General features: G+C 43.8%; 1 protein-coding gene across 2 annotated transcripts in view; it reads left to right on the forward strand.

Moving 5' to 3' along the window:
• The window catches only part of LOC129698888 (sperm-associated antigen 16 protein), a 705,663-nt gene that overhangs the window by 309,287 nt on the left and 368,543 nt on the right, over positions 1 to 27,833 (forward strand). For both annotated transcript variants that reach the window (XM_055638281.1, XM_055638282.1), the window contains exon 12: positions 8,593 to 8,736. In XM_055638281.1, coding sequence (XP_055494256.1) covers positions 8,593 to 8,736 — 144 coding nt within the window. The remainder of the gene's footprint in view (positions 1 to 8,592; positions 8,737 to 27,833) is intronic.

The following is a 27,833-nucleotide window of genomic DNA, read 5'->3' on the forward strand; positions in this document are numbered from 1 at the left end:
CAGACATGGCTGCGATCTATGTGAGTACCTATGGCTATACCTTGAAGAAAATGAGAGCAGTCTAAAGAGAAGTTGTTGAGGGTGAGGACAAGTTCTGCCAGGTGGAGGAGAGTGTTAGTAGAAGGATATTGATTGAACCTCTGTCCAAGGAAGAACCAGAGGGCTTTGAGACTTTCCTGGTGGGGAATGGAAATGAAATGGGACATGGAAAAGATGAGGCAATAGGGACCTAGGAATTAAAAGTTATTGAGGAGTTGAAGGGCATAGAAGATCTCAGATTTAGATCGGAAGCGGCTGGACAAGATGGAATAAGATGGAATTAATATATTTGGAGATTCATTCTGTTGTCCAGGATCAGGCAGAAATATCGGTCTGCCAGGGCAGTCCTTTTTTTTCGATTTTGGAAAGGTGATAGAGAGCAGGCAGTACGGAGCTGGGGAAATATAAGGTGGAAGGCTGTTGAGGGGAAATCACCAGAGATGATGAGATTGGTAATCATAATGATTATCATTATCATAATAGTACTTTATTATCCAAGTATGTTTTGCAACTTAAGAGGAATTTGATTTGTCATTCAGTCATTTCAATAAAAAGCAACAAAACACACAAAATACATTTAACATAAACATCCACCACAGTGGCTCCTTCACATTCCTCACTGTGATGGAAGGTGAAAAAAAAGTTCAATCTCGCCTTCTTTGTCCCTCCGTGGTTGGGTGCCTCGAGCCTTCTGTTGATGGGACGATCTTAGCTCCCGTAGCCGGCGGTCGGCCCCTCTGCATCAGGGCGATCAAGGTCCTGCATCGTAATGGTCTTAGAGATAGTGGCTTGATGTTTTTCTGTGGGGTCCTGGTCAAGGAATAGGTATGAGGAGGTGTCTGAGAGCTAGTGCCTGGCCATAGCATGATAGAAGGCAGCCTACACAACAGCACCTCCCTTTTAGGTAGGTTTGATAACGATCATTACTGAGTGAACGGAGTGCTATACATTCAGAGGGGGAGAGATTATAGTAGCCAAGGGGAGTGGAGAAGTTCCAACTGTTGATGTTGTGCGGGAGGTTAGAAATAAAAAGAGTCCAGAAGGTAGAAGGCCGACAGGGGATGTCCATGGGGAGGAGGAATGTTAGAGACGGGAGAAGGCGTTGTCACTGGGAGGTGAGGACTCCCACCTATTGCTTGCCAGACTTTGTCCCACTCTCATTTCTCTTTCAGCTTTCTCTTCCCCCAAATGTAATGTCTGAAGAGGATTCCGACCCGCTTTTTCATGTTCTCCAGAGTTGCTGGCTGGCCAGTGGAGCTACCCCAGTTGTTTGTGTCCTTTTGTCAGTCTAGCTTAATGTGGTGCTAACCATTTGTGATATTGTTCTTGTGTCATAGCCTTCAGACAATTAATAACATGGCTAATGTTGACTGTAATCATTTTTATTAGCAGGCAGCACTAAGTTACACTGTGTCTCCTTTCCAATGAATTGGCATGGGTTAATTTCACAATATGACTAATTTCTGGGTGGTTTCAAATATGTCCCTATGATTTGTTAATATTTATTTATAATGCACCGGTGCAGTGATCTATTAACATTTTGGCAGATGATTTAAATTGCATATTTACATCTCAGTATTATTTCCCCTTAAACTCTCTACCCACTTAAGATATGTATATTCTTCATTTGCCTGTGGCAGCACAAGAAGATTATTTGCCATTACTGAAAATCTCTTTGGTATATAGGCAGCAGAGTCTTTATTGCCATGGCACAAAAAAAAGGAACTTATTTATTAAACAAAATAGCCTGGTCCAAGAATAAATTACTGAAAATGTACTGGTATCATTTATTTGATGCTCTATATGCATAAATAGTGATGCCATTCATGTATATGCTGGAATTAGATTGTTGCTATCCGTATAAACATTGGGTCGTTGCTGTCTGCACGTCTCTGATACTTAATTTTTAAAGCATTATTGTACATAGTGTGGCATATAGAATCTCCAATTAATCACTTACATTTATCAATAAATTTGCTGTAATGACTTCTTGAACCAGTAATACAATTCCATGATTGCTATTGGACACATGGCACTGCCACTGCATATTTCATTAGAACTGACAGATAATGGAAGTTGTATATTATGAATAACAATAGATACTATGAATGTTTGCAAGGTCAGAACCTAATCTCTTATTTCAGCAACGGCGAATTCTTCTCCCGCCCGTGTTGCGGGTCGAAGAGCTCCTGGAGCGGGCCTGACACCACTGCCCCGCGCGGCTGGAATGGCCGCGGGACTCTGCTATCGGCCGCGGGCCAGCAATCGCCATCTCTGCCATCCGGGGGGGGGGCATTTTGACTTTGCCTTCCATCACAGCTCACTGATGGATGATGACGGCGCAACCCTTGACTCTTGGTTGCAAGTGTCTGGAGCCCGCGGACCTGGAGGGGGCTTTTTCGGGGCTCCTGAATTCTCTCGCCCCTCGAAGATGCGAAATTGCTCATTCTAAGCTTCCCCCCAGTCTAGTTTCAGTAAAAAATCACTGAGTCAAGCACTTGCGCATCTAAACTTTATTTTGACAAAACACAATTACAGTTCCCACTACTGTACCTAACCACCGCGGGTTTGATCCTCGTATCTGCCTGATCAAGCACTCTTGGCCTCGCTCAAACAGAGACACTCCAGAAGGTCACGCAGTCCTTAGCGCTCTCCCAGAAGATCGACACAGGACCTCGTGGCAGCGGACTTTTATAGGTCCCCGGACCTCAAAGGGCTGAACCACATGGGGGTGGGCTCTTTACAATCCAATTACAGATATCGATTAACCCCATACATGACAGACGTTTCCCATACCCAATAATACAGTGGCTAATACATTGTATTCAAACAGTTTTTCTCAGAGGAAACAAACATCGCACCATGCGCCCTGATATGCAAGAAAACCAGACAAGGCTCAATATTTAATCCAATCAACATCCAGCAAAGTAAAGCTTTGCAACATTATTTACAATGTGTATGTCTGGTTTGCATTCATCCAATCCATTCCATGCATTTTGCACCCAATTGTCAGGGTCTCCAGATGTTCCCATTCTCTTCCTGCAGCTCTGATCTAGGCTCTAGACAAACTGGCACCATCCTGCAGCTTGTCCCATTTCTACAGAAAGCACTTTTAAATTGACCAAATGGCCTAGCAGCCCCAAAGCCTTTACTCAATTTTAGGGTCCTAGCCTCTACAATTTGTCTGTGGCATTAATGGATTAAGTTATATCATGAACAGTTTATCATTCATAATGTATAGGCTTTGTTGACAGCCAAATGGTCACAACAAAAATATGCATGCTTAAAATAGCGGATGTTTTAGTAAGACTTGCTACATTATAATAAATACTTTGGTTAATTGTGGTTATCTATGTGACTAGATTATGCTGGATCCAGCTTGTCATCAGATTCCTCATATTAATGAGCATGAAGTGGTTCAAATAAGTCTAAATAATTTTTAAAAGTAGATGTCTACTTTTTAAAATGAAAGTAAACAAATAAATGTAGTGAAAACACTGCAAAATGCTGACAAATAATTTTATAGAAACTCACAGGTCTGAATTTACCCTTTCTCATCATCTGTTTGCTGATGACATAAATAAGAAGGACTAGTTTTGGTATATCCAGGTCCTCCGTCAAGACATCACTTAATTCAGTGGTGAGTCTTGCAAAAGAGTAGGAGGTCAGACATGCTGGCATATGACCCTCAGGGTGGTCAGAGCCGTTTGTGACTGATGGCCAGGGTTTCCCTACTGAGCTGTCGCTTTTGGTCAGATTGAGTAAGTTCTAACGGTTCAATTTCTGCACCAAATCACCTTCATTTTCTGCCTCCTGCACTATATAAAGATAGTGCTGAAACTGTTTGTAAAATAGGTTTTCTTCTTCTGCTTCTTCTTCTTCTTGCATATGGCGTGCGTAGCCTAAAGTTGTAGGACAACTTGTTCTATTTGATCTTATTTGATTGTGCACGCCAGGAGAAGGATAAGGAGGATGAGGATGAGGATGAGGGGGTGATCAACAACAACAACAACAACAACAACAACAACAACAACAACAAACAACAACAACAACAACAACAACAACAACAACAACAACAACAACACATTAGCGGGGGTCAGAATGCATCTCTGGACAAAAGGAGTAGGTGATGTTTCGGGTCGGGACCCTTCTTCGGACTGAGAGTTAGGGGAAAGGGAAACAAGAGATATACTGTAGATGGTGATATAGAGATATAGAACAAACTAGACTAAGTGGGACCCGTTGGGTCCCTGTCACACAAGTGGCCTGGTCCCCCAATGCAACTCCCTCCATCCATAAAAAGCAGCATCTGCAGTTCCTTCCTCCACAGGTCATTCATTGTTAGCTGTAGTTTAGATCTCGTTGACTTGACGATTGGACCAGTTTGCATTGTGTGTGTGAGTGTGTGTCCGAGTCTGTGTGTGGCTGTGTCTGTATTTGAGTGTGTGTGTGAGTGAGTCTGTGGGTCTATGTGTGTGTGTGTGTGTGTGTGTGTGTGTGTGTGTGTTTGTGTGTGTCAGTGTGTGTGTGTGTGTGTGTTACTCAAACTCCGCGCAAACTGCACGGCCACCCTGCAACCGACTCTCCCTCCCTCTGCCCGTCCCTGCCCGCCCGCTGCTGCCACTCGGCCCGACCCCGCCCTGCCCACCCGCCCACCTGCCTGCCTGCTCACAGCCGCCGCCGGGCCGTGGGGTTTGGGAGTGATGGAGTCGGTGTTCGTCACTGTTGGTACCACGAGTTTCACTGAGCTGGTGGAATAGATCTCCGAGAGTGGTGTGAGGGTGAGTTACCGCAATAGCGGCGGCGGAGGTGACGGACCCGGGGGGACAGATGTACGGGACTGCCATTGCTGCAGACGTCGGGCGGGCGCGAGGGGTGAGTGATGAGGAAGAGCGATACGGGACCAGGGCCTCCACTGGGCCTCCACTAGGCAAACACTGAACCCCTCTCCCGCGCCACGGCCACCGCCGCCGATGGTGGGGGAGATGATAGACAAGTTACTTTGAGTGTGAGGGGAGAGAGGAGTTTGTGAGTGAGGCGGGGCAGTCCGGTGGGACAGGAAGGGGCATCGCCATCCCGGCCTTGACATTGGCTGACAGGGCAAGAGATCAATCTGCGTGGCACTGACTGAAGGAATCTGTGCACACGCGGTTCTTAGGTTTTATAAATCTCGATAACTTTTATAATATACCACCAATCGGAACTAAACTTATTGCACTCGCAGCACATGAAAACGGTGAGTAACCTGGCGAAAAACCGTACAGCTGTTGCATACCATTTTTGCGAAAATAGAAAAAACGCACAAACTGGAAGAGCACAAGATCAGAATTTTTGTTATGTATAGATGAATTAAAGATATGCAAATTAGTAAGGCACACCATTGTTAGCTGTGTACTTGGTAAAAAAGAGTTACAGGTAATGACACTCAACAGAACAACTTTGAAACTAGTAGTTTGGGGGGGTGGCGGAGAGAGAGGGGATGCAAGGGTAACTTGAATTTAGAGAAATCAATGTTCATACTGCTGGGATCCCCCTCTGCGATTCCTCCTAATCTCCGACTTTCTTCCTTTACATTTGTTAATATCTTGGTATTTTTTAATTCAATTCAGGAGTGCTTCACTATGATTTTCTACTATTTCGATTGCTCTTTTTGGGAACGAACAACATTTTCTTCTCAATTTAAGTATTGACTAACATTTCTAGCCAGATTTAGCATAATTTATGTCTGATATATAACATATAACATATAACAATTACAACACGGAAACAGGCCATCTCGGCCCTACAAGTCCGTGCCGAACAAATTTAAAAAAAAAAAATTTTCGCCCTTAGTCCCACCTGCCTGCACTCATACCATAACCCTCCATTCCCTTCTCATCCATATGCCTCTCCAATTTATTTTTTAAATGATACCAATGAACCTGCCTCCACCACTTCCACTGGAAGCTCATTCCACACCGCTACCACTCTCTGAGTAAAGAAGTTCCCCCTCATATTACCCCTAAACTTCTGTCCCTTAATTCTGAAGTCATGTCCTCTTGTTTGAATCTTCCCTATTCTCAAAGGGAAAAGCTTGTCCACATCAACTCTGTCTATCCCTCTCATCATTTTAAAGACCTCTATCAGGTCCCCCCTTAACCTTCTGCGCTCCAGAGAATAAAGACCTAACTTATTCAACCTATCTCTGTAACTTAGTTGTTGAAACCCAGGCAACATTCTAGTAAATCTCCTCTGTACTCTCTCTATTTTGTTGACATCCTTCCTATAATTGGGCGACCAAAATTGTACACCATACTCCAGATTTGGTCTCACCAATGCCTTGTACAATTTTAACATTACATCCCAGCTTTGATATGTACAGGTAATTACAAGTGTGCACAATAATTTAACTGTAATCCATATTTGAAAAGGCTCTCTAAATAAATGCATACCATAAGTATATGTGAATACATATATTTTGAATAGTACTCAACAATTACAGTGGCAATATTTCATGTTGCCTACCCCATTGGTCTTTAGTTTAGTTTAGAGATGCAGTGAAGAAACAGGCCCTTTGGCCCACCGATTCTGCGCCGACTAGTGATCCCTGCACATTAACACTATCCCACACACACTCGGGACAATTTACATTTATACCAAGCCAATTAACCTACAAATCTGTACGTCTTATATGTGTGGGAGGAAAACAAATATCTCGGAGAAAACCCACGCAGGTCATGGGGAGAGCGTACAAACTCCGTACAGACAGCACCCGTAGTTGGGGTCGAACCCGGGTCTCTGGCGCTGTAAGGCAGCAACTTTACCGCTGCGCCACTGTGCCACCACCGTTCCATCTTCATAATTAAACTTAAGCCTTTTACTTGGAACAAGTGGAGGATAAATAACTTGGCAAGTAATAGTCAAACAGAAAATTATCTTTTGCAAAAAATGAGTGAGAGTGACTTAATATCTTGGCTACAGTGTTTAATAGTTGGGCTGCTATTTACAGAGGTAAAATACAATCTTTGTTAAAAACATTCCAAGATCACACACAATGATTCCATTATTGTAGGATTACAGAAAGAAAAAGGGTGTTCAGAATAATTTAGATATTGCTCTGAAGAAAGATAAAGAGGATGTTTCAAGTGAACTTTAACTATTAATAAGATGGTTATCTCACTAAAGCAACTCCCTCTTCTCTTGCTTGTAAATTATTTTCACTCAAGCGACTATCCAATTCATTTTAAAAGCACTTTTTCTGCCATCCTCATAGATATTTCCAGATCATAACCAAAAACCAAATTAACAATAATCCTCACAACAATCACTCATCGTTATATTGTCTATCACTGAATCAATATCAAACAACCGATTCATAGAAAAAAAAATATTACTCCAATCAACCTTGCAAGTTCCTGTCTAATACCATCAAAGTTGGTCTTGCCTCAAGTTAGAATTTAAACTTGTGTACCAGGCCTCTCCTTCTCCATTACTATTTTCATTGCTCCAAAGTGCCCACTCACTGACACTTCAGTCAATCAATGTGTCCTATTTTCGAGCAATTTATGTTATATCAAATGTTAATTTAAAATCTAAGATTGGTAGAATTTTAACTTTCATTGGTATTTGGGCAACAATGGGAAAGGCACATAACATTGATTTATCATATTTTTGTTCGAATGGCTGAATAAACTCTGGAATCTAAATGACCTTTACTTCCCGTGTATGTCACTCAATGGTGCATTGTGTTTTGCTTGTATCTTTAAAAATCTATATCTTATTATTCAAATGCAATGGTTGGTACTGCACATCCAAACAGATTTCTGATTTTACTGTGATCCTTTTCAACTGTTTTAAACAATTCCTGTACTTCATTTGCAACATCTCCTCACATGCATTGTATATGATTGAGTAATGGTGATAATACCATGACTTTATCTTGTCAGTTTCTCAGGGCACAAGTGCCTGAAACTACAATCTTCTGAAACTACAATATTGCATCAGCTTTATAATGTGCCTGCCTTTGTTTTTGTAAATTAGGTTTTTGCTTTTTATGAGATCGGTATTTTAGGATCTTTTTCTCACCTTGATGACCGCATTTATGCTTGGATTGGGGAAATATATATGTTTACTGTGTTTAAAAATGTAAGGAAAGATAATGGGTTAGTGAGTAATATTTCAAGTACATTTTAGTTTCAGTTAATATAATGTGAATCCACATTCTGTACAGTGTTGCAGGTTTGAAAAAAATGCACAGTATTTATGCATGCTATTACTGTGAATGTAAGTACATCTTACATCTTTTAATGTGTGTTATAGTAGCACACTCGATGAGGCAATTGTATGTGTTTCAAATATCATGGTTTTATATTCTTTGTGTAAACTCGATTCACGAGATGCACACATTCCACGGTGCTTTGCAAAATGAGCCTAAAATGTATTAAATTGTTATTACCAACTATATTCTCCTTGGTAAACAAAGTATTTTTACATGTTTATATAATAAATAGAATACTTGGAAAGCATATTTAATTATATTGGAATTTCTACATTATATTTTAAATTTATTTTTAGTCTAGCTCTTCATCCACGGAAACAAATCCTGATCACTGGAAGTGATGAACGCCTCTGGAAGATGTGGTCCATTCCCAACGGTGACATTATTATGACAGGTGAAGGTCACAGTGATTGGCTTTCTGGCTGCTGCTTTCATCATAGGTTAGTGCAAACATTGAATTAATTCATTTCAAATCCCACAGAGTGTAATGTTACATTTTCTTTTGTTTGCATTAGTCTGTTCATCTCAAGGCAGAATTGATGACATAGTGCTTCATATTTGCTTCTGTTTCTCTTCCATACTGTGCAGCACGTTTATAATTGATCTTAATAGCTTTCCTTGACAGGATGGTGGCTAAGGGGAGACCTGATAGAAGTATATAAAATTATGAGAGGTATACATAGGCTAGACAGTCAGTACCATTTTCCCTAAAATGAGAATGTCAAAGACCAGAGGGTAGACCATTAAGAAGATTTTTTAAAGGATTTGTGTATAGCAAGTTTTTTACTGAGAGAGTGGTGGGTGCCTGGAATGCATTGCCAGGCTTGGTTGTGGAGGAAGATCTAATAGTGGCATTTAAGAAGCTATTAGTTAGGCTTGGGTATGCAGGGAATGGAGGTATATCGATCATATGCAGGCAGAGGAGATTTGCCTATCTTGGCACTGTGCTGTACTGTTCTCTGTTCTACGTTTGTTCTTCTCAATTGCAATCATTCCAAGACATTGCCAAGCTTCATTCATTAAAATGCAGGAGGCTGAGGGTGATCTTATACATGAGTATAAAATCATGAGGGGGACAGATAGGGTGAATGCACAGAGTCCCCACAGATTAGGAGAATCAAAATCCTGAGGACATAACGTTTAAGGTGAAATGGGAAAGATTTATTTGGAATCTGAGGGGCAGCTTTTTCCACACACAGAGTGGTGGGTTTTCTAGAAAGAGTTGCCAGAGAAGGTAGTTGAGGCAAGTACTAGAACAACAGTTAAAAGATGGACAGGTACATGGATAAGAAATTTGTAGAGGGAAATGGGCCAAACGTGGGCAGGTAAGACTAGCCGAGAAGGAACATCTTGGTTGGCATAGGCAAGTTGGGCCGAAGGGTCTGTTTCCGTGTTGTATGACTCTGAAAAGTGGATGCAGGTTGTTTATGTTTACTCTTCTTTATTGGTTTTAATACATTTATAAGGATTTTAATATTTTTAGACAATATTTACTCTTTAATTTCTATTTTTCATTTATTAAACAATTAAACTGTTTCAATGCCTTTAAATATCACATATTCGTATCAAATACACATATCAAATATTAAAAAATGTTAAAATATGTTTTTGATAACAGCAGTCTGTCACAGTTGGTCAAGATGGTCCTAAGAGATGTGTGCAGATACTTATTGTAGTTGGAGGTTAACTTTCTATGTTACATGGATATCTGTACTTGGGATTGTTAAAGGCTGGTGATACTGTATAAATCTTGCTGGAAAGATGAATACAAAGAACAACCTGGCTCAAAGTTAGGAATTAGAGTACCTTTTTTTATGAGACGAAGGAAAAGATGTCTAGATAACAAGGCTGGAAAATTAGAAATGTATAATTTTTACTCAAATTTGTACCCTAGTCTACAGTTTACAATGCAGCATCTTCCCCAATGTCCAGATTTGTCCTTATTCTTGACTAAATCTTATGGAGATGTGTTCCCGAAATGCTCTTCCACTGAAACCGGTAGGTTTATTTCCCAATACAAGGTCTGGTATGGTCCCTCCTTGAGTTACATTATCCACTTATTGTTTCAGGAAATCCTTTTGGATGCACCTAACAAATTCTGCCCCATCTAAGTCTTTTGCACTGAGTAAGTTAGAAGCAATATTTGCAAAGTTAAAGTCATGCACTGCGACAATCCCTGTTGCTTTTGTATCTTTCCATAATCTGTCTACATATCTGATTCTCTATCTTCTGCAGGCTATTGGGTGACCGAGACTATAATCCTATCACAGTTATTGCACCCTTTTTGAGTTCTACTCGTATTGCTTCAGTGGTCAAGCTCTCCAGTATGTTCTCCCTGAGTGCCACCATGACATTCTCCCTGGCTAGTAAAGGAACTCCGCTACCTCTTTTACCTCTGTCCCTATCATGTTTTGAAACGTCAAAATCCTGGAATGTTGACCTGCCAGCCATCTCTTTCTTGCTACTAAGTCTCGATAATAGCCACAACATCATCGTTTCAAGCATGATCAAGGTTCTCTTAAGCCACCGGGTAGTGCCAGTAACAGCCGCCTCGCCAACAGTCTGTCTCGTACCTTCTCAGTTTTTATTATTTTAAGTATGTCTTAAATGTATATTTCAATGTTTCTTGGTATATTTTATGTGGGGGGTGGGGGCGGGGGATCGGGGGTGACTTTTACAGTCACTTACCTCGATGGAGATGCGATTTTTCTCCATGTTACAACTCCCCTGTGGCCTACAACATGGAGTGGTGTGTCCTTTCCTGGAGACCAGTCTGGAGTTTCAAGCGGGCAATCCTTTGCCGAGGAACACCAGCGAAAGTGTTCCAACCGCGGAGCCTGTGGATTTTAACAACATGAAGCCGCATTCTCCGAAAAGAAGAGACCGACTCGGGAGCTCCATGCCGCAGAGTGTTCAGATCAGTCCCGACGCCGGAGTTTCGATCATCCTCACGATGGCTTGAACATCGGACCATAGGCAGTGGCAAGTGCGGAGGGTTCGGCCCTGACCACGGGTGAACAAAGGAAGAAAATGACTGAACTTTATTGCCTTCCATCACAGTGAGGAATGTTGATTCCACTGTTAGGCTGTGGGCCGAGGTGCTTTTTCATTTAAATTTGTGACCCAAATCACGTAACTACCTGAATTTTTAACATATTGTGCAAAAATATTATAGAAATCATACCTGAAACTCATCAAGAACAAAACATGCACATATGTTTAAAATATGAGGAAAACCCCCAATTTTCCTTGTAGTAATTGTCCAACCAATGCACTTTTGACATTGCGTTGGACACCAATTGACCAATCACGCGCTTTGTTTCATGTTAGCTAGGCAGCGAGCACTCTGGGATCATGGCTGCCTCCTGATTACATCAAAACAATAGCAAGGTTTCGAAGGGATAAAGGTAATGCTAACCTTGCTGATAATTCTGTTTTACAATTGATTTATCTTTGTAAAGTTATGATGTGAATTGTTAAATATAAATGATAAATAAAAATGTAGAGGGTTAGGGTTATGATTAGGGTCAGTCAGTCAGTCGGTTAGTCAGCCAGTCGGTCAGTCAGTCGATCAGTCAGTCAATCAGTCAGTCGGTCAGTCGGTCAGTCGGTCAGTCGGTCAGTCAGTCAGTCAGTCAGTCAGTCAGTCAGTCAGTCAGTCAGTCAGTCAGTCAATCGGTCAGTCAGTCGGTCACGCTGTCGGTAGGCCGGTGGATGCTGCGAAGGATAGGTCATGCTGTCGGGCCGCCGGTGAGTGCGGCGAGGGGTCGGTCAGGCTGTCGGGCCAGCCCATAGATGCTGTGAAGGATCGGTCGGGCTGTCAGTAGGCCGGTGACTGCTATGAAGGATCGGTCGGGCTGTCAGTAGGCCGGTGACTGCTATGAAGGATCGGTCGGGCTGTCGGTAGGCCGGTGAGTGCTGTGAAGGATCGGTCAGGTTGTCGGTAAGCCGGTGTTGCAGCGAGCGAGCGGGCAGAATGACGGAGCCAGCACTATGGGGGTGTTGAAGGCGGCCCGGGCGGCATGCAGGGCAGTGCTGCTCCCCACCATCAAGGTGGGTGCGCTGAGCGGCCACACTTACGGAGCCCGTATCTGGTCCCAAAGCGGCTCCAGCTCCAGCCGTGGGCAGCTCTGGAAGGGGGCCGAGTTAGGGTTAGGGTTAGGCATTTTCTTCTCAGTGGAAGATGCCTTAGCCTTCCCCCAGCCTGGCACTGCCCCAGTCCCACTACTGCCGTGACCCCCACTCTGCCCACTGGCAGTCAGTGGGGTTCAGTAAACGGGGGAATGCACAGGATCTGCCCTCACCCATTAATTAGGCTGGTTCAGGAGCCGAACCTCTGCGGCAGTCTCATTCCAAATACACACTCACAATCATATTAATTATATTATTATATTACTTTTATATAATATTATATATAGTGACAATCATGTTCACGTCATCATATTTATTTAAACCATATATTATTATACCATTGATATATATATATAAATATATGGTATCATAATATATGGTTTAAATAAATAGCAGCATGGAATTAGGCTCCCCATGGAGTTATATGAGCATTGAACACTAGATGGCGCTTACTTTTTAGATCTTATTTTCTAATTAGTTTAATTAATTAATGTGCAACTTTTGGCACTGACGCATTATGACTTCCTTCTCAATTACATTTTATCGAAATTTGTGCAAAATTTCAAGTAGTTCCCAGACATGGGTCATGAAAGTTAAATTCTAGACACAATTTCGATGCTCAGCCCACAGCCCATGTCGTGGATTTTTATGTTGAAATTTTATTTTTATGGATGTGTATATTGTTGCTTTTTACTTAGTATGGTTGTATGGTAATTTCCCTGTACCTTAATTGGTTAAGTGACAATAAATATGAACTTGAACTTGAACTTGAACTAAGTTCATCTGCTTTACCCACAATTCTCCTTGAGTTGAAATAAACTTACCAGACAATCAGCTTCGCCATATTCCTTAACATATCCTTGTAATTGCTTTGAGACTTACTGGTCATAACTTCTTCCTTCCTATCAGTCCTTCCATATGTTGGCCGGCTCTGGTTACCAGCCCCCGCCACTCTAGTTTAAACCCTCCCAAGTAGCATTAGTGAACCTCCCTGCAAGGATATGGGTCCCACAGGTGCAACCCATTCCTTTTGTATAGGTCACTTCTGTCCCAAAAATGATCCCAATTGTCCAAACATCTGTTTACCTGGACCCTGCACCAATTCCACAGCCACACATTAATCCATCCTATCCTCTTATTCCTATCCCCACTAGCATGTATCTGGAGATTACTACCCTTGAGGTACTGCTTTTTAATCTTTTGCCTAGCTCTCTGTATTCACTCTGCAGGACCTAATCTCATTCCATTCCTATGTAATTTGTACCAATGTGTACAATGACTTTTAGCGGCTCACCCTCCCCCTTGAGAATGTTCTACAGCCGCTCCGTGACATCCTGGACCCTACCACCAGGAAGGCAACACACCATGCTGGAGTCCTGTTTGCAGCCATAGAATCTTCTGTTTGCTTCCACATCTAAAGAGTCTCTTTTCACAATCACTCTGTCTGCCTTCACCCTTCCCTACTACACCTCAGATCCAAGGCTGGTGTCACAGATCTGCAGCTCACCCTTGAATGGTCATTCCCGCAACAGTATTTAAAAGAGTACACCTGTTTCAAGGGGAATGCCACAAGGCATCCCCGCACTCTCTGCCGACTCCCTTTCCTGTAGTTATCCATCCGCTTTCTGCCCACCCAACTATAATCCTGACCAAAAAAATAACTCAAGTTGGAATGGGTCACGCAACTCCCACACACCTGCACCATGATATTTACCTCAGCATAATGTTCTCAAACTAACCCCATAAAAAGAACATAAAACACAGGAGGATCAGCTAGCCGAGCATTGCGACCCCTCAAGATAGATATGTCTTTCTTTATGATCACGACAGTTCTTGGCCTCAGCTTCACTTGCTCATTGTCCATAACCCCAAGGAAACAAATCTGTCTGTCACAGTCTTGAACGCAATCAATCTTTTAATGTTGGTGGGTCTCCAATGACTCATACCTTCTGGGAGAAAAAATCGATGACTGTGAATTCCATCCTAAATAGTTGACCTTGTCTGGTGTCCTTCCATTTAAACAATATTCATTTTTCTATTTTGTCTAGGAAAGTGATAACCTCAAATTTAGCCACATTACATTAGCCAAATTTTTGCTTCCTCGTTTTACCCATCTATATCCATTTGCAGATCTTTTGTGCTCATAATTTGCTTCTCATCATTAGCAAATTTCTGAATTCTGGGCTCAAGTCTCTTCATAAAATATCATTAATATAAATTATAAATATTTGAGGTGCCAGCATGGATCCCTGTGGCATATCATTACTTACAGCTTGCCAACCCGACGGATACATGTATCCCATCATTTTGTGGTGCAGAATGTACACTATGTTGCAACTTTACCAAACACTGGTTAGACGTACTGTGTACAGTTCTTGTCACCAACTATAAGAAGGATGTCGTTGCACAGGAGAATGTTCAGAGGACATCACCTGTGGCTAGAGAAGAAACAAAGATCTTTGTCAAGGCCCCCGTAATCTCTTCTCTTGCCTCCCTCAATAACCTGGGATAGATCGCATCAGGCCCTGGGGACTTTTCCACCCTAATGCTCTTCAAGAGCTCCACTTCCTTCTTGATCTCTGAATACCCTAGCATAATTGTATTCTCCACACTGATCTCACTGTCCTCCAAGTCCTTTTCATCGGTGAATACAGGTACAAAGTACTCAAATAGCACCTCACCTACATCCTCCGACCAACCATAGATACCCTACTTTATCCTTGAGCGGTTTTACCTTCTTACACACTCTTGTTTTTAATGCAGGTATAAAAAGCAATGGGATTTTCCTTAATCCGACTCGCCAATTACATTTCATAAACCCTTTTGGACTTCTAATTGCCTGCTCGAGTTCATTCCTACTCACTTTATATTATAATCCCTGACTGATGCAGCCTCCTTAAACCTGACATACCCTTCTTTTTGTCTTGACCAACCTTCCTTATGTTACATAGGAAGGAACTGCAGATGCTGGTTTACACCGAAGATAGACACAAAATGCTGGAGTAACTCAGCAGGACAGGCAGCATCTCTGGATAGAAGGAATGGGTGACATTTCGGGTTGAGACCCTTCTTCAGGTTGAAAGTCAGGGGAGAGGGAGACACGGAGATAAGGAAGGGTAAGGTGTGAAAACAAGACATCAAAGGAGATGTAGCTTAAGGAAAATGTAGAATAGATCATTCTTAGCTAGAGGAGACTACGAAACATACATTGATAAAATTTAATCAGCAGAACAGACAGACTGGTCGGTGAACTAGAATGGGGGAGGGATGGAGAGAGAGGGAAAGCAAGTGTTACTTGAAGTTAGAGAGTCAATATTCATAGCGCCGGGGTGTAAGCTGCTCAAGCAAAATATGAGGTGCTGTTCCTCCAATTTGCATTGGGCTTCACTCTGACAATAAAGGAGGCCCTGAACATAAAGGTCAGTATGGGAATGGGAGGGGGAGTCAAAGTCTTTAGCATCCAGGAAATCATGTAGGTTTAGGCAGACCAAGCGGAGGTGTTCAGCAAAATGATCGCCAAGCTTCATCTCATTGATATAAAGGAGTCCACACTGGAACAGAGGATACAGTTGGGGAGATTGTTATTTATAACTCGTAGTGTATTGGTAGTGGGGTCGCCATGTAATTATAGGCAGTCGAGATAGCCGTAGGCAATCTCCTTTGCTGACCGGGCATTTTAATTGGCTCATTGTAGTTTTCAGAAACAAGGAAAACCGACTGGTAATGTTAAATGCCCGCTAAATTTTATTGAAAGTTGTCTGGCTTCTTAAAAGTGTCTCCACTACGTCACCCCCCTTCTCTCCCCTTCTCTCCTCTTCCCTCCCCTTCTCCGGTCGAAGACAGTTGGTGAAAAGTTGCATAAGTGGGACAGGCCCTTTAGGCGACTTGTTAGGTGAGTGCAGGAGACTCTGCACTTGCCACATAGAAACATAGAAACATAGGTGCAGGGGTCTGCACCGCCATTCATTATGATCATGGTTGATCATCCAACTCAGTATCCTGTACCTGCCTTCTCTTCATACCCCCTGATCCCTTTAGCCACAAGGGCCACATCTAACTCTCTCTTAAATATAGCCAATGAACTGGCCTCAACTACCTTCTGTGGCAGAGAATTCCACAGATTCACCACTCTCTGTGTGAAAAATGTTTTTCTCATCTTGGTCCTAAAAGACTTCTCCCTTATCCTTAAACTGTGACCCCGTGTTCTGGATTTCCCCAACATCAGGAACAATCTTCCTGCATCGAGCCTGTCGAACCCCTTAAGAATTTTGTAAATTTCTATAAGATCCCCCCTCAATCTTCTAAATTCCAGCGCGTACAAGCCGAGTCTATCCAGTTTTTCTGCATATGAAAGACCTGCCATTCCAGGAATCTGTCTGGTGAACCTTCTCTGTACTCCCTCTATGGCAAGAATGTCTTTCCTTAGATTAGAAGACCAAAACTGTACACAATACTCCAGGTGTGGTCTCACCAAGGTCCCGTACAACTGCAGCAGAACCACCCTGCTCCTATACTCAAATCCTTTCGTTATGAATGCTAACATACCATTCGCTTTCTTCACTGCCTGCTGCACCTGCATGCCTACTTTCAATGACTGGTGTACCATGACACCCAGGTCTCGTTGCATCTCCCCTTTTCCTAATCGGCCACCATTCAGATAATAGTCTACTTGCCTGTTCTTGCCACCAAAGTGGATAACCTCACATTTATCCACATTATACTGCATCTGCCATGCATTTGCCCACTCACCCAACCTATCCAAGTCACCTTGCAGCCTCCTAGCATCCTCCTCACAGCTAACACTGCCCCCCAGCTTGGTGTCATCCGTAAACTTGGAGATGTTGCATTCAATTACCTCGTCCAAATCATTAATAGATATTGTAATTAGCTGGGGTCCCAGCACTGAGCCTTGCGGTACCCCACTAGTCACTGCCTGCCATTGTGAAAAGGACCCGTTTACTCCTACTCTTTGCTTCCTGTCTGCCAGCCAGTTCTCGATCCACATCAATACTGAACCCCCAATACCGTGTGCTTTAAGTTTGCATACTAATCTCTTATGTGGGACTTTGTCGAAAGCCTTCTGAAAGTTCAGATATAACACATCCACTGGTTCTCCCTTATCCACTCTACTAGTTACATCCTTGAAAAGTTCTATAACATTTGTCAGACATGACTTACCTTTCATAAATCCATGCTGACTTTGTCCAATGATTTCACCACTTTTCAAATGTGCTGCTATCCCATCTTTAATAACTGATTCAAGCAGTTTCCCCACTACCGACGTTAGACTAACTGGTCTGTAATTCCCTGTTTTCTCTCTCCCTCCCTTTTAAAAAAGTGGGGTTACATTAGCTACCCTCCAATCCTCAGGCACTACTCCAGAATCTAAAGAGTTTTGAAATTTCCTTAAGTACTCTGGGATGCAGGCCCTGGGGATTTATCGGCCATTAATCCATTCAATTTACCTAACACCACTTCCCAGCTAACCTGGATTTCACTCAGTTCCTCCATCTCATTTGACCCCCGGTCCCCTGCTATTTCTGGCAGATTATTTATCTTCCTTAGTGAAGACAGAACCAAATTAGTTATTCAATTGGTCTGCCATGTCCTTGTTCCCCATGATCAATTCACCTGTTTCTGACTGCATTTCTGCGGACCTACATTTGTTTTAACTAATCTTTTTCTCTTCACATATCTATAAAAACTTTTGCAGTCAGTTTTTATGTTCCCTGCCAGTTTTCTTTCATAATCTATTTTCTCTTTCCTAATTAAGCCCTTTGTCCTCCTCTGCTGCACTCTGAATTTCTCCCAGTCCTCTGGTAGGCTGCTTTTTTCTGGCTAATTTGTATGCTTCTTTGTTTGTTTTGATACTATCCCTGATTTCCCTTGTTATCCACGGATGCACTTCATTCCCTGATTTATTATTTTGCCAAACTGGGATGAACAATTGTTGTAGTTCATCCATGCAGTCTTTAAATGCCTTCCATTGCATATCCACCGTCAACCCATTAAGAATCAATTGCCAGTCTATCTTGGCCAATTCACGTCTCGTGTTACCAAATTTCTTTAAGCTCAGAACCCTTGTTTCTGAATTAACTATGTCACTCTCCATCCTAATGAAGAACTCAACCATATTATGGTCACTCTTGCCCAAGGGGCCACGCACCAACAAAACTGCTAACTAACCCTTCCTCATTATTCAATACCCAGTCTAGAATAGCCTGCTCTCTCGTTGGTTCCTCTACATGTTGGTTTAGAAAACTATCCTGCATACATTCCAAGAAATCCTCTTCCTCAGCCCCCCTGCTAATTTGATTCACCCAATCTATATGTAGATTGAAGTCACCCATTATAACTGTTTTACTTTGTTGCACGCATTTCTAATTTCCTGTTTGATGCAATCTCCAACTCCACTACTACTGTTAGGTGGCCTGTACACAACTCCCACTAGCGTTTTCTGCCCCTTAGTGTTTCGCAGCTCTACCCATATTGATTCCACATCCTCCAAGCTAATGTCCTTCCTTTCTATTGCGTTAATCTCCTCTCTAACCAGCAACGCTACCCCACCTCCTTTTCCTTTCTGTTCATCCCTCCTGAATATTGAATATCCCTGGATGTTCATCTCCCAGCCTTGGTCACCCTGGAGCAATGTCTCCGTGATCCCAACTATATCATATTCATTAACAACTATCTGCACGTTCAACTGCACATTGTCGCCACATGTTCACTGATGGTGTCTGGTGAGTCTCCTTTATGGTCGTGAGGAGTTCCCGCATTCTGGGAACTAGTCGCTGCCTGAGTATGGTTGTCGCAAATTTTTGGATATGTTGAATGGGTCGCCATGTAGAAAATTGATAATCCTCTAGTCGTGGGTGCAGTTGTAGTGGGGTCTCCATGCAGTTATGGGTAATCGAGGTAGTCTTAGGTAGTTTTAGTTAATCGCCTTCGCTGACCGGTCATTTTCAATGGCTCATTGGGGGAATAAAACGTAAGCAGGAGTTTTCAGAACCAAGGATAACCGACGTTAAATGTTAAATGTCCGCCGAACGTCACAGCTGTGTATCTTTGGCATTAAAAGTTGTCCGGCTTCTTAAAAGTTGTCTCCACTCCTTCTCCCACCTTCTCCACCCTTCTCCCCTGTTTTAAAGGATTTACCGTACACTGTGCTAGCAGTCTTAATTACAGCGCCAAACTTCCTGTTCATCGCGGTGTGTGTCAGTATCAACTTGGTTTTGTACCGTGTGAATTTCAGACAGCGCTCCCCTGCTTGCCCTGGCCCCCACCTTTGTGATGTGTTTGTGTGTGTGTGTTCCACTCTGACAGTCGCCATTCCAATTCCCAGTTTTTCAAGCAACTGCCAGCAACTTGACAGTCGCCGACAGTCCGCTGATAAAATCGCCTAAGTGGAACAAGCCCATCAGTCTTCTCTGCATCTGGTGGTTTCTCTGGAGTTAGTGTGGGGGTAGTTCTCCGGTCTTCTTCAGATCCACTCAATTACGTTGGATTAGAAGTCCTGACGCTGTCTCGACTTCGTATGATCTCTCATCCAGTCGTTTCTGAACTGTTGCTCTCTGCCATCTGGTATCTCCTAGTTTATAAGGTTTGAGTCTTACAACATTACCTTATTCCAGGATTGTCAGATCCTTGGCATGTTGGTTGTAGATCTTTGACTGTTTTCCTTGCAAATCCTTCATCTTTTTCCTCTCTTCCGTGAGTATCTCAGCACCAGGTGGTTTGCTGAGGTTTGATGTAGTTGGAAGTGTCGTTCTTGTTCTCCTTCCATGTAGTCTTTGTGCAGGACTACTGTTCACTCCTTGCGCAGGGGTGTTGCACAATTCCAGTATTGCCAAGTGGACATCTGTCTTGGAGTTTTCTTCAGTACTCACTTAGCTGCCTTGACTGCCGATTCCATCTTACCGTTAGCTTGGCTATGTCTTGGAGAAATTGTGCAGTGGTCAAATTCCCATTTCCTGGCAAATTTGGCGAACTTCTCTTCCCATTGTCACTTACCACCAATGATCCTAGAGGAGCAAGATAGACCACTCCACAGAAATCCAATAAGCTGGCGTGTAGTACGTGAGGGGATGTCATGGCCGCCATTTCTTAATGCGACACGCGACTTCCGGTATGCCACTCGCTGAGATCCAAAGCAAAGATTATATGGCTCCTCTATAATCTTTGATCCAAAGCAAAGTTCCTCGAGTATCTTGTAGCGGGAACAGCCCCCTCCTTTGCGTAGTTTCCCTTGCATTGTATTGTGCAGTTTCCCTTGTATTGCTTTAACACACACTGCACAGAATTAAATTTAAAGTATACATATTTTATATATTTGTATGAATGTGCGTCTGTGTGTGAGGCAAGTTAGAGATAATTAAGTTTATTCTCATGGATCAGAAGCAACTTTGATTTAAATAATCACTATTAATTTATTTGTCTTGTAAGATAAACCATAATAATAATAATAATAATAATAATATCTTTATTTATATAGCACTTTTCAACAAAACCAGTATTTGAACCAAAGTGCTTTACAGAGTTTGATTAAATTAATAGAACGGACCAAATGTCAATATATCCATACAAAACAAAAAAGAGAAAAAAGAAAAAAAGACACAGAACAGTACACTATAGAAATCAACATGAAACGTCCCCCCACAGCAGAATTCACTGTGAGGGAAGGCACTAAAAATATCCAGTTCTCCCCCTCATAGTCCACCCGAGGTCGGGGTCTATATGTGGCCTCCTCAGCCAATTCGATGTTCTCAGGCCCTCTGCCGCAAAGCTGGATCATCAGCGTCGGGTGAACATTCTTCAGCGGCCAGGACTGAAGCTGCCGCTTCCTCCCTGAAGACTGCAATGTCCAAAGTTCTCAGGCCGCGCTGGCCGGACCTCTGACACTGGCGAACTCGGACACCAGGCCCCGCGGTGTTGAAATCCTGGGCCGCCCGCCCGCGGCTGGACGCTCTCCAGCCGCAGCTCAGTGATGTTGCAGTCGGCGTTCCCAGTGCCCCGGAGCTTACCCGAAGGCGATCCGGTAAGCCATCGCCCGTTCCGTGCTGGTGTTGGTGTCCCAGCATCTGCACCGCCGGCGAAGCTGTAATCCCGGCAGGAAATCGTCGCTCCAGCGCTGCTCCAGCCCGATGGTAGGCCGCACAGAGAGGACGAAGAAGCGGTTTGGAAGAAAACCGCATCTCCGACCAGGTAGGACTGGGATCAAAACAGTTTCCCCCTATCCCCCCCCACCCACCACAGAAAAGAAGACTTCCAATTAAAAGTTCCCACGGACAGGACTAAAAATAAAAATAAAAAAGGGAGAAAGGACGGATTGCAGGAGGAGCAGCCATACACAACGGCGCATCACCCCCGCAGTCCGCCATACAATACATATATACACACATACATATATACACATACATACATATGTATACACATACATATGCACACATACAAATACACACATGCATATGGATACATTTATATGCATACATACACACATATAAACATATATATACATACATATATACACACATATACATCTACATGCATATATACACATACATGCATATATACATATACATATATATTTATACATATGATCATTTTCCAACGATCAATAGATTTACGATCAGTTCCTGTGGATTGGAGGATAGCTAATGCTATCCCACTTTTCAAGAAAGGAGCGAGAGAGAAAATGGGGAATTACAGACCAGTTAGCCTGACTTTGGTGGTGTGAAAGATGCTGGAGTCAATTATTAAAGATGTAATAATGGAGCATTTGGATAGCAGTAAAAGGATTAGTCCAAGTCAACATAGATTTATGATTTTACAATGCATTTAAGCCTCTCCCATATTTATGAGATGCATTCCTGGAATATGTAGGAAGTTTATTGTAACCTAGTGCTACATGCCTGAACAATGGATGATATATCACTTAAATGCAATTGTTTTCAGTTGTGTGGAGAGACCTGTATATTGAAGATGCTTTTTCCTCTAATATGTCAATTTACCTTAAATGTAGAAGAGCTTATTAAAATCTTCTTACAAAGACCATTAAGTATTTTCTTTCTATCCTCTTTTGGACCCAAGGCGTAGCAGAGCTGCCAACTCTCACAAAGAGGTAAGGGAGGGAGAGATGGAAGGGAGGGAGAGAGGGAAGGGAGGGAGATCGAGAGAAGAGAGGGGGAGAGAGAGAGAGAGAGATCGAGAGAAGAGAGGGAGAGAGAAATGGAGAGAAGAGAGGGGAGAGAGAGATCGAGAGAAGAGAGGGGAGCAACAGCTCTCCTCTGAATGCTAGGTCGTCTTGCACACTCAACTCATCTCTGATGTTGAAGTATGGTTGTGCTGCCTCTGGGACTTCTGCTTTGTGATCTTGCCATCCATTTTGGATTACTTTCTTAACGGTCTATAGCATTTTGTCTTCCCCGGTATGGGCTTGGATGCATTTGACCTTGTCCTCTCCCATGCTCATGGACTCAACTACGTTGACATCAATGAATATAATTGATCCTGTGGTGTCCGGGAGGTATGCTCAGGATAGCATATCTGCTAGAAGGTTGTTTTTTCCCTTTACCCACTTGATCTCTATGTCTTAGTGTAGCATCCTCATTATCATGCCCTGAAGACGTCTTGGTGCTCTATGCAGAGGCTTTATGATGATGTCTTCCAATGGCTTGTGGTTACTCTCAACGATCACTCTCTGTCCGTAGATGTACTGATGAATGCGTTCAAGCACAAACACTATTGCTAGTGCCTCCTTTTCAATCTGAGCATATTTCTGCTCGGTTGGCGTCAATGCTCGACTCACATAGGACAGCGGTTGTCGTTTCTGCATAAATGTTGCACCTAGACCTGCCTTGCTTGCATCACATTGTATGGTCAGCTGTTTGTCTGGTGTGTAGTAGTACGCCGGGATAGGTGCCGTTGTCAACAGCGCCTTGATCTTTGACATTGCCATGTCATGTTCTGATGACCATTCCCACTCTGCATCCTTGTGGGTCAATCTCCTCAAAGGTTCGAATGTGTCCGACAACATTGGCAGGAATCTTGCCAAGTAGTTTACACTGCCTTGTAATCTTTGGATTTCTGTTGGATTAGTTGGATTGTGCATTGCTAGGAAAGCCAGGATCTTCTTCGGACCCAGTTTCAGGCCACAATCTGTAAATACATGTCCTAGAAATGTAATACAAGTAGTTTTCACTACCGACTTCTTCCGGTTCAGCTTGATGCCTCTGTCTCTGCATCGCTGAAGAAGATCTTGCAGTCTTGCAACGTGATTCCTTTCTGCGTCTTCTCTGGTATCCCCTACTCTGAATAGGATGATATAATCTGCAACACATTCCACTCCCTTTAATCCTTCTAGGGCTCATTGCAGCTTCTTCTGGAAGATCTCTGCACTTTCAGTCCAAGTGGTAAACTCTTCCAGCGATATCTCCCAAAGGGGGTATTCATGGTTGTTAGGAAACTGCTCTCCTCATCCAGTTCACAGTGGAGTTATCCTGACTTCAGATTGAATTTGGAGAAAATCTTCATCTTGGACAGCTCAGAGAGTATGTCCTCTATGATTGGTAGTCTGTGGATCTCCCTTTTCAGGACTTTGTTGAGGGGTCTAGGATCTATGCAGAACTTCAACTATGTGCTGTCCTTTTTCTCCGTAATGACTAGCTTGCTTCACCATTCAGTTAGTTCCTAGACTTTAGTCAAGATGTCCTGAAATTGCAGGAAATTGTCCACACATTTGTTACAGCGATCGTTATGGCTGCACAGAATGGTCCCTTTTGTTACTGTGATCCACATTTTGGCAGACTGCACTTTCTGGCCAACGTTTCCAGAACTTTGGCTGTACTGAGCCAGTAGACAAAGCTATGAGCTACTGCCTAAATGTTAACACTGTCCATATGTACCAAATTATGGTCATCCACAGGATTCTGCATCGTAGCTATTAGATAATAATTATTCTGTAGCTGCACTTGATGCAATCGAGATTTAAGTAGACTTGTAATGCTTCTGATGGAAAATGTTGTATTCTTAAATAAATATTTGTCGAGGTATTCTACCTACCCAAACTAAACATATTCTTGCTTCAATACCGGATCCTTCTGCATGCTATAACAAGAAAATCATTCTGTAATGACGAGAATGATGAATATTGCTTACTGCATATCCCAGGGTGTCTTCGTTCCCCATTATTGTCTCAGAACTCAGAGAACCAGCATCAGTAATGATGCATAATATAATTTTGAGGTTGGACATGGCAAGACAAGCGTAGACTTGGCAACCATTTCACCAAACACTTGCGCTTGGTTAGCAAAGGCCTACTGAATCTCCCAGATCCTAACCAATTTAACCTCTCTCCATTTCCATACTGATCTTTCTGTCCTGGGCCTGCCTATTGCCATTTTGAGGCCACACACAAACTGGGGGAATACAGCACCTCATAACAGTATAATATTAATAATAATAAATTTTATTTATGGGCACCTTTCAAGAGTCTCAAGGACACCTTACAAAAAATTAGCAAGTAGAGGAAAAACATGTAAGCGGAATGAAATAAATAGTAGAGACATGACTAGTACACAAATTAAAGACAGCAATTCAGTTCAAAACACAATATGAGGCAATTCAACCACAGATGAAAAGGGAGGGGGACGTGGGGCTAAGGATAGGCAGAGATGAAGAGATGGGTCTTGAGGCAGGGGCTGGAAGATGGTGAGGGATACGGAATTGCGGATCAGTTGGGGGAGGGAGTTCCAGAGCCTGGGAGCTGCCCTGGAGAAGGCTCTGTCCCCAAAACTGCGGAGGTTGGACTTGTGGATGGAGAGGAGACCGGCTGATGTGGATCTGAGGGATCGTGAGGGTTGGTAGGGGGAGAGGAGGTCAGTGAGATATGGGGGGGCCAGATGGTGGAGGGCTTTGTAGGTGAGGACCAGGATTTTGTAGGTGATCTGGTGGGAGATGGGAAGCCAGTGAAGTTGTTTGAGGACTGGAGTGATGTAATGCCAGGATTTGGTGTGGGTGATGAGTCGGGCGGCTACGTTCTGGACCAGTTGGAGTCGGTTGATGTAGGTGGAGCTGATGCCAAGGAGAAGTGAGTTGCAGTAGTCCAGTCGGGAGGAGATGAAGGCATGGATGAGTCTTTCAGCAGCGGGAGGTGTGAGAGAGGGTCTGATTTTGGCGATGTTGCGGAGTTGAAAGAAGGAGGTTTTAATGACATGGCGGATGTGAGGCTCAAGGGAGTGGGTGGAATCAAAGATCACGCCAAGGTTGCGGGCCTGGGGAGATTGGGAGACAGTGGTGCCGTCGATGGTGAGAGTGGGGTTATTGACTTTGCTGAGTGTGGATTTGGAGCCTATGAGGAGGAATTCTGTTTTATCGCTGTTGAGTTTGAGGAAGTTATGTTGCATCCAGGTTTTTATAGATGACAAACAGGAGTTGATATTGGAGGGGGGGGGGGGGGGGGGGGGGGGGGGGGTTGTGGGGGATTTGGTGCAGAGGTAGATCTGGGTGTCATCGGCGTAACAGTGGAAGTCTAGGTTGAAGTGGCGGAGTATCTGACCAAGGGGGTGGATGTAGATGATGAAGAGGAGGGGGCCGAGTACGGAGCCTTGGGGAACGCCTTGAGTGACTGTGGTATCAAAGGTATCAAAGGTATTTTATTAGTCACATTCAGATACACCGAGGTGCGGTGAAGTGAAATGAAGGCACAAAGTCCAGTCCCCAACCCCAGTTCACCCATTGTCGGGCCTATTGAGGCCTCCACAGTTGCCTCTACGGAGGCCCGATGTTCCTGGCCGTTCTCGCCAGGTGGTGGTGCTCCGGCATCAGGAGAGTCCTCACAGCGGCATGGGAACCCTGGAACGTACTGGAGGCCGCAGCTTCTGAAGCCGACAAGGCCGCGCCGGATGGAGCTCCACAACTGGCGATCTCGTCGCGAGATCCCAGGCTCCCGGTGTAAAGTTTGGCGCCGCCGCCCGCAGCTGGTCGCTCCACAGACCCGCAGCTCCGCGATGTTGTTCCCGGCGGTCTCAGCTCACCGGAGCTCCAACGCGGCGACCCAGGCAAGTCGTCGCCCGCTCCACGATAGCGCTCCAGCGCTGTGCCGCCGCTGAAGCCGAGGTTCTGGGCGGTCCGCGACAGGAAACACCGCTCCAGGCCCGCTGGTAGGCCGCGAGGACGGGTCGAAGCTGCAGCCCGGAGAAAAGCTGCCTCTCTGACCAGGTAGGGGCCCTGAAAGGCAGTTTTCCCCATCCCCACCCCCTCCCACACAAAAAAGTCTAGACCTCCAAACAAAACACTTTAACTAACTAAAAATAAAAATAAAACGGTGAAAAGACAGACAACTGCTGGCAGGGCACCATACACAGGACAACGCCCCCTGTACCCGACTCCCCAGCTTCTGCTGTAGCAGAGGTGTAGTTATGGAGAGAGATGAAGTGGGATCTGCTGGAAAGGAAGGAACTGAGCCAGCTGAGTGCAGAACCTTCAATGCCGAGGTCTTTGAGTCTAGTGAGCAGGATGTTATGGTTCACTGTATCGAAGGCTGCGCTCAGGTCGAGGAGGGTGAGGTTGTTGAGGGAACCAGTGTCAGCAGAGGTGAGGAGGTCATTGAGGACTTTGAGGAGAGCAGTTTCTGTGCTATGGAGGGGGCGAAAGCCAGATTGGAGGGGTTCAAATAGGTTATATGCAAGGAGGTGGGAATGAAGTTGTGACACAACGATACGCTCCAGGGTTTTTGAAAGAAAGGGGAGGTTTGAGATTGGGCGGTAGTTAATGAGAGAGGATGGATCAAGACCAGGTTTCTTTAAGATTTGTGTGACAGCAGCAGTTTTGAAAGCGGAGGGGACAATTCCTTGGGACAATAAGGAGTTGAAGAGATTAGTGAGACAGGGGCAGAGAACGGGGAGGCAGGACTTCAGCAGGGGAGTGGGCAGAGGGTCGAGGGAGCAGGTAGTGGGTTTTATCAGCGAAAAAGTGGAGGAATGAGTTGTAGAGATCCGGAGTAGAGGTAGGGAGAGTGTTGGCTCGAGGCTTGAGGAGGTTGCCCACTGTGGAGAAGAGGGTTCTGTGGTTTAGGCAGGGGTCGGTGAATATGGAGGAGAGGTAGGCAGATTGTGCAGCAATGAGGGCATCTTTATAATCAGTGAGGTGGAGTATGAATACTGAATTCACCAATTTTAACTGGCTACAACCCCCCCCCCCCCCCTTCTTCCCCAGCTCCATTTTCTTTTTAACTCCTGTCTCATCTGTGCCCCATCTCGACGTGCACCATGTAAGAAGGAATTTTGTGTTTATCCTGTACCCTGAGCCAGTAAATAAAACATCTTGTAGAACAGTGGTGAGTTTCTGGAAAAGGTTGGTTTATTTAAGACCTTAACAGTGTGCACTGGTAAACAGTTTGAGTGTTTCAAAG

Source organism: Leucoraja erinacea, chromosome 7 (assembly GCF_028641065.1).
Source record: "Leucoraja erinacea ecotype New England chromosome 7, Leri_hhj_1, whole genome shotgun sequence".
Classification (NCBI taxonomy): domain Eukaryota; kingdom Metazoa; phylum Chordata; class Chondrichthyes; order Rajiformes; family Rajidae; genus Leucoraja; species Leucoraja erinaceus.